The sequence below is a fragment of the Pongo pygmaeus genome, chromosome 8, assembly GCF_028885625.2.
Source record: "Pongo pygmaeus isolate AG05252 chromosome 8, NHGRI_mPonPyg2-v2.0_pri, whole genome shotgun sequence".
NCBI classification, from domain to species: Eukaryota; Metazoa; Chordata; class Mammalia; order Primates; family Hominidae; genus Pongo; species Pongo pygmaeus.
In genome coordinates this window covers 266,621-274,692 of record NC_072381.2, presented here as the reverse complement: position 1 = coordinate 274,692, position 8,072 = coordinate 266,621, and the positions used below count along the sequence as shown (strand labels likewise).

Here is an 8,072-nt window from a genome sequence, read left to right as displayed (position 1 = left end):
TTTGGGTATAGGGGACTAGACTAAATAAATTACTAAAGCTAGTTTTTTTAAATACATTTATTAACCAATGTTAACACATTAAATGAATCTATATATTGCTAGTCAGAGCAGCTTACAAAATGCCAGAATGCATCATAGAACTGGACAGCCACAATGAATAATTACAATGTGCAGAGTGGCTAAGCTCAACACCTCGATATAGCTTTATGATTTGCAGAAAATTTTTAATAATGATTCCTAAAACAATCAATTGTAATTTTACCTAAAACTTTTACAAAACCAGGCCACAATCTCTTTTTTTAATTTTGTTTTTTTTTAAACACACAGTTTTCACGCTGTAGTAACTTGGAAATGTGCAACCGTGTCAACAGAGACAAAAAAGCCAAAGTAACACGAATCTCACTTTCATGCAGCTATCAGTTAAATATTACATACTCTGGAATGATTTTACACCAAAAATATTTCCACAATTACTTGCTCTCATAGGGGTGGATCGAAGTCTTAAAACTTGAAAAACAATCAAAGAAGGTTAAGTGTTCTCGGTTCTGACATCTCCATCAGCGCCACACACTGTGGCAACACTGACTAATTACACAGCAACAAGGAGGGAACGATGATGCCAAGTTACTGCATAATTTAGGTACATTGTATGAAATGGGGCTACTGGGTACTTTTTACAAAATATTGTGCACCATTTGGCAGTAGTTTGTCAATTAACTTGTGTCACCACCATCTGCAACAGCATCGAGATTAGATGGACGATATTTCACAGAAGACTTAGTTACATTTTTATCTTTAGAGTGACCCTGACAAACCTGGAGAAAACTTTTTAAAAGGCTTTTCTCCTGATTCTTTCACTCCCATTGTGAGTAATTGCTTTAATAAATATCAAAGGTCTAAATAAATATGTACAAATTATTTCTCTAACCTCAAAAAATAACTAAATGATAAATGGGAATTTGACTTGGTCTAAGATCAGGCTTTAAAAAAAAACATATAAATTGTGAGATATTTTAAAAGAAAAGTAATTTAAGTTTTCCTGGCTGTATTTTATATATCTATGTATAAAAAATCATTATTCAACTATCGATCCATTCCTATTGGTAATGCTTCTTAATCCAGACATTCCGCAAAATACAGACTTTTTACAAATCACGGCATCTTTAATACAAGAAAATTAACATGCATTATTCTTCATTCTGTGTACAGTGATGGAGTTCATTAGTAGGCAATGACCCATTACCACAAACATAACGGCTTCTGTGAAACTTAAGTGCTTTCTCTTCTTTTAGTATTAACTTACGATACATGAGGTGACACCAGATAATAGGCAGTGAGATGATATGTGGGAAGGGAAGGGAAGCATTAAACAAATTCGTATGCCTCATCTATAATTTCACATATGGATAAAGGTAGTTTTTGGCTTTGTTTTTGTTGTTTATTTTGTTACAAGCACTCATGTTAGGACAAAGATGAAATGTGCAAACTTTAAAATTTAAATATTCATTTTCTCTAAGATCCAGCTCAGTAAAAGATTACCCCAGTTCCCTGCAATTTTAAACTACAAGATCAAAGCTAATAATTTGTTATAAAAGTTATATATTGAAAAGAAATAATGAAAAACACAATTGGGAAATATTTAAGAAAAAATATGCAGGACTAGCCCTGCTGTGTCAACCCTGTTCCCTAAATTCAATCATATACCGACTGGTGTGACCAACAGATAATGCCTTTGAACAGTAAATTAAGCTGAACAAAACCAGCTCAACAAGGTTAAGAAAAAAATGTCACATCAAGGTAGTATGTTTTATTTCTGAAACAGTTCTGTAGTTCTTACATTCAGATCTATTCTAAATGTTTCTTTGTTAAACTCACTTGTATTCACCTGTTTTTTAAAGATCTGTTGTTTAAAGGTTAAAATCTCTGTAAAACCTAAAAATGTTTTAAAATTTGCTGAAAATGCAACAAATTCTCAATTAAAATTTATTTAAAATAATACCCTCCACTGATGTTACTTTTACCCCCTGAAAAACTTCGGAGGAGCATTAACAAAAGATTTAAACTACTGTGCAAAATTTCTTCACGAAAAGTGTTTAAAGGCTGGTGCAAAATGGGAAGCAAATTCTAAACAATTTTGGCTTCTTGGAAACAAAAACCGCTGTGTCTGAAAAGAGTAATCATCGGGGTGACTCCGGGAAGGGCCAGCTTCATCTTTTCCGGCGGCAGGTGCGCTTGTGCTCCGCGTGCCAGTGCTCCTGCTGGCACTTGATGGAGCAGTAGGACGTGTTCCAGCAGCAGTGGTACATGGCCTCCTCCTCACAGTTGTAGCACTGCAGGTAAGAAATCGGGGCAGTCTTTAGACTTGGGTGTGGATGTGTAAGAGACTGGTTAAAATGGCAAACTCTTGAGGTGGTGCTTTTAAAAGATCTTTCTGGCTCAACCTTTTGTGGAATCTGAATACGTACGCACAGAAGATGGAAAGGGAGCCCTGGGGATGACTGCAGCTCATGCCTGGTTGTCAGCAAACTCAAGCTGCTGTCAGGTGGTACCTGACACTTCCCGTTTTTTCCATCTCTATGGGAGTCATTCCCGTTTCTTTTCTTAAAATGCTCTTGACTTCACATCCCTTTCCAGCTACCACTTGCATTTCTCTGCTCTCCACAAGCTCCTTGAAAGACTTGCCTAAACTCCCTATTTCAAATCCTTCTCTCATTAACATACGCTGCAGTCTTCACTCATCCCATGCCACTAATATACTGCTAGCAAGGTCACTTACAACCTCAAATCTAGTGGCCAAGTCTCAGTCTTCATCTTATTTGGCAATGTCTGGAGATATTTTTGACTGTAACAACTTTGGGGCAGAAGGTACTAAGGCGGACAGAGGCCTGGGATGCTGTTAAACATCCCACAATGTACACCTCCCACAAAGAATGTTCTAGTGCAAGGGTCCATAGTACCATGGTTGAACTCTGGTCATGGGAGAAGAGAAGAGTGAAAAAAGTGAAGCTAAAGTTCCAAGCTGGGTTGGTGAACTAATGGTAGTACCATGAACAGACACCCACAGTGAGGCAAGGAAGATGAGAGACGTTCTGGATGCAAACACTTGACAACAACAGGTCAGTATAAATATGAAAGTTCTGTAGATAGACACATGCAGATTTGATGGCTGTGAGAGCCCTGGAGGAAGAACCCAGGGACAGTAGCCTACATTTGATACCTAAACATTCTAATTTCCTTCCTGTGTATTGTATGCATTATTATGCATTATGTCAGCAAGTGCACCTTCAGTAAAATCCCCATTAGGTGCAGAGTCAGTTTTGGAAACGGCTTGGATGAGGCGTGTCGGGATTCACATCTGGGGTGTGTACCACCCACTGGTCATGTGGCTTCAGATCAAGTTATTTAACTTCTTAGTTTCCTCATCTTTAAGACTTTACACAGCACCACCATCCCTTCTCCCAAATATCCTATTATTTCGCTTTCAATTTCTCCCTTTCTGTGGATATATTTAATGGATGCATCTATCTGTGTTTCTCGTGACATCCATTATTCGGCATCTGGCATACCTACATGCTTTCTGTCCTATTAATACTATTCTATTTCTTACAACAATGTAAGATGTAATTGGGAAGAAAGAATTCTTTATTCTTTGAGACAGAGTCTTGCTCTGTCGCCCAGGCTGCAGTGCAATGGCACAATCTCAGCTCATTTTGATCTCTGCCTCCTGGGTTCAAGAGATTCTCCTGCCTGAGCCTCCCCAGTAGCTGGGGTTTCAGGCACACGCCACCACGCCCGGCTAATTTTTGTATTTTTTGTAGAGATGGGGTTTCACCATGTTGTCCAGGCTGGTCTCAAGTGATCTGCCCGCCTCGGCCTTCCCAAGTGCTGGGATTACAGGTGTGAGCACCGAGCCCGGCCGAGAAGAAAGAATTCTAACCCTTTTACTAGAATGTGATGAGCACAAAAAGCTCAGCTCTGCCAACTAGGTTTTTAATCATTCTGTTTAATCTCATAAGCCTCAAATTCTTCATCTTAAAAAAGAGTACAAAAATACCCACTTTAGCTGTTTCACAAATGGTAAAGTGCTATATACAGTATTATAATTATAGCCTCCTCTTCCCATTTTCTTGATTCTTTAGTAAACTTAAGAGATTTCTACTCATAAGAATTTTTTGGGACAGGGTCTTGCTCCATCGCCCAGGCTGGAGTGCAGTGGTGCAATCACACCTCTCTGCAACCTTGTACTCCTGGGCCCAACGAATCCTTCCGCCTTGGCCTCCCAAAGCACTGGAACTACAGGCATCAGCCACTACCCCTGGCGTATTTGGGTGTTGTGCTTCTGTTATCTTCAGCACACCTTAATTCCCATCTAATGATATTGTGAGAGTTGATCACACAAATTCGGTCATTCTTGTCATACTCAACTAAAACTGAGTTGAGAAGCTGGGGGGAAAGGCACCTGGAACACAAAATGTTGGCTGCAACTCTCAGACTAGTTTTGCCGACTGCCATCCCTCACCAATCAGAGCTTCTCAGCTCCTCAAAACCTTACGAGCACCAATGAAATTTCTTAAAGAACATGGAAAAGTTCTTCTTCGGAGAGCATGCTTTCACTTGTACTGAAGGCTGTAACACCCAATGTGCAGGTTGTTTTTTTAACAGAAAATAAAGCTCTCTTTTTCCCTCCACAGATCTCCTGGTCTTTTGTTAACAATATTTATTTTGTTATTCACCAGCTCTTCCTACCAAGTTATCTTCATCTATTCGAAGTTTCCATTTTCCTTCTTGCCAAATCTTTGTCACAGATTTAAAAATATTTCTTTCATGAAAAGTTTGTGTGTATTTATATAATATAGGCTAGATAAAATGAAGAATTAGTTTATCACAAAACTTTATATAGTCAATTTATTAAAACTGAAACCAAGTTATGAGCTTTCGGGAGCAAAACTTTTCCCTAATTCACTGAGCACTGTGGCGGCTGTAAGACGAGCACTTGGACCCTGTGCACTCAGAAGCTCCCACTCTAGTGGGGAGGATGAGACTCGCGAGCAGGACACAATGACGAATGACACTAGTCAGGGATAAGGGAGGGTAGTTAGAGACCAATGAGATGTCACTACTATAAAGTAAAAGTAATTGATTTCTTTAACAAAATTTAATATATAAATGTTAAGTGCAGGGAAATCTGAAACTCTTTAATTTATTGTGATAATTACATTTATAATTTCACCATTTGAATGTTACCCATCTGAAATCACCAGGTAAAAGTCAGGGCCAGCCAATTTGCCCAAATAAAATATTTGCATAGATGGAGAAATTATATAAGTTAATTGTAATAAATATGTACTAAGGTATTATAATCTCAATTTAACAAAATAATCCTGAGCAGTACACAGTAATATGGGATCTGGGGTTGAGAGATCATAGGACTTTTAATAAAATTTTTAAAACTAAAGCTGACCATTTCACATTTGATCTTATTTCAGAAACATCTTCTGCATGTGCCACAGCTACCTTCTGAATTAACTGGCATCATACCTGTGGTACATTTTCAGAAATAAGAGTCTAAAAAAGACTGGTATTTACCCACTGCTTCTTCTTGGTCTGAGAAATCAGTTGCTTGTGCTGTGTTGCCAGCTTCTTGATTTCTTCTACAAATTCCTCCTTACACTTTTCCTTTACTTGCTTACATTTTCTGTCCATCTCACCCTGCATGTTGGCTACAGCTTTATTTACAGCTTGTCTCTTTTCTTCTTCCATTTCAGAACGCAGCTGGAACAAAAAGACAACCCACAGTAAGTCAGCGCACAACTTAACACAGACCGTCTACACTGGAACAGAAACTTAACAATTTGCATGAGGTACCTTTTCCCCCTTCATTACATGTGTAAAAAATTTAGGTGAGAAAAGTATCATTATTACTTGAAATGCTGTAACAGATACTGGTGTCATTATATTGCTACATTTAAAAGCTGCTACTGGGTTGATGCATGAGTGAAAGGAGCCTAACCATGACAGGAGTGCTGGCTGCAGCAGGGCACCCACAGTGGCGACAAGCATTACCTTCTCCAGAGCTTCTCGGACAACACGCTCTGTCTCCCGCTTGTGGTCCGACTTCATCCGGTCTTTGAAGTCATTGAAGATCTTCGTGTATTTGTCATGGCACATGCTCTGACACACGCCATCATTTGTGGTCTGGGTGCTCCGATGCAGCATTCTTGGTGAAGAGGCACTTAACTTCTTGGTCTGAGTTGACACGGAGACTTTTTCGATTGGCTGAGGCATCGTGGGTATTTCCTGGCTAGAACTTACTGCTTCTGTTTCAGGCTCTGGTTCCTAAAAGGTAAGACAAGAGTTTAGATGCAAAACAAAGCAATATAATTCACTAGTTCAAGAACTACTCTATTAGGATAAAAATACAGTGATATACATAAATAGCCATATAATAAACTGCTGTTAAAAAATGTGGTTAGGATGGTAGATTTCATGTATATTTTGCCACAATTTAACAATAAACAAATCTCCCCCATCAGTGAATGAAAAGAACATGCAATTAACAGCTACAATAATTATAAACATAAGCTTCATTTATAATTTTACGTAAGTTTTGTTGTAAAATAAACACAAAAATTTATAGAATATAAAAATTATTGTCAACTTATAATTACTTCATTGGACTAGATTCATTAACAAATTTCCTAAAATCCTAAACCACTTCTCACTGAATATGTGTTTGAAATGTGCCCAGATTTACACAGTTTTAAAACATGCGGGACTTATATCACTTAAAACGGCTGAGCTCAACCACAGTCTCCTTCAAGTTTTTAAATGTTGGCACAACTGATATACTGCATAAATGTGTTGTTTTTAATAATACTTAGGAAAAATATCAGAGCTCCCAGGAAATGTATTAATAGCAACGTGCCCTTCCTACTTAGCCAAGCTTTGGTCAGTGGCTGTTTAATTAAGATGGAGACTTGGAGCATGTATGCTATTCCAGGGTAACAGATAATGACAGGGAAGCCAGAAGACTGGTTTCAACTTGATGGATATTATTTGACTGACAGCAACTGAATTTCACAAGTATCCACCAAGAGTGATTGTCTTTGAAATACAAAATACTTTGAAAATATTTCCTGTTTCATTTGCCACCTGGATACTGCGAGGTGGGCAACTTACTTCCTTTTTGGGCTCCACACTTTGATTACGTCGTCCTTTCTTTGCTCTTGGTTCTTGAGTGACCTTTAGCTGTGGGCATTATAAAAGTAATATATTATTCCAGACACTAGGAAATACTTCTCTGCTGAAAACACTCATAGTGGACCCACAGGTGAGAAGTGAATACATTTCTACCTTTTGCATCCTTCCATCCACTCAGTTACCACTGACTTAATTACTGTTCTGGTAACTGCAGGCTTGAAAGAGCCAGCGCACCTTCAGAGAGGAGCAGTTGTACTTAACTCTCTTGGTACTGGCAGGGTCAAGGTCATTGATTGTTACATCCATGTATTTGAACTGGTTTTGGTTTACTTTTGCAGAGCACTTTACAAATGTAAAAAAGGGAAGGAGAATGTCAAAATCTGTTCATTACAGTGAGGAGTGTACACTAAGATTTCTGCATTTAAAAGTAATAATGAATAGGCACTTCCTTCCTGAGACACACTCACCTGCTCATTACTGGTGGAGGAGATACTGGATTCTGCCTCTTCCTCACCTCGGTCCTCATTCTTAGATTTCCAGAATCTCCCTTCTCGTAGGAAACGCTGATGCAGCTCCAGCTCATCACAGGCCTTTTTCCAACCCATACTGCGCTTCACGTGCAGCCGATGAATGTTGACTGTGATATCTTGAATGTTTTCAGAAGGGATCCAGGCCCTAGGAAAAACACGTAAAGGTACCGTTAGAAACATCCCAAGAGGGCTTCAGTGGACCCTGCCTGCCATGAAGTGCGACCTGTGGCAGTTCTCGTCTGTTAGCTCGGTGCAAAAGCCGTTACTTTTAATTGCAAAAACCACAATCACTTAGGCTTCGTCATAGGCTTTGTCATAGCTTGAATAAATAAACTGTTACCA

The 8,072-nt window shown here is 38.8% G+C and overlaps 1 protein-coding gene across 28 annotated transcripts in view; it reads right to left on the bottom strand.

Annotated features, from left to right (window-relative positions):
• Window positions 1–203: 203 nt before the first annotated feature.
• ZMYND11 (zinc finger MYND-type containing 11) overlaps window positions 204–8,072 on the bottom strand; it is a 114,938-nt gene continuing 107,069 nt past the window's right edge. For all 28 annotated transcript variants that reach the window (XM_063669480.1, XM_054437206.2, XM_054437217.2 and 25 more), the window contains 5 exons: window positions 7,668–7,875; window positions 7,180–7,248; window positions 6,064–6,336; window positions 5,587–5,772; window positions 204–2,330 (listed from right to left, as the gene is read on the bottom strand). In XM_063669480.1, coding sequence (XP_063525550.1) covers window positions 2,208–2,330; window positions 5,587–5,772; window positions 6,064–6,336; window positions 7,180–7,248; window positions 7,668–7,875 — 859 coding nt within the window. In that variant the 3' untranslated portion in view covers window positions 204–2,207. The remainder of the gene's footprint in view (window positions 2,331–5,586; window positions 5,773–6,063; window positions 6,337–7,179; window positions 7,249–7,667; window positions 7,876–8,072) is intronic.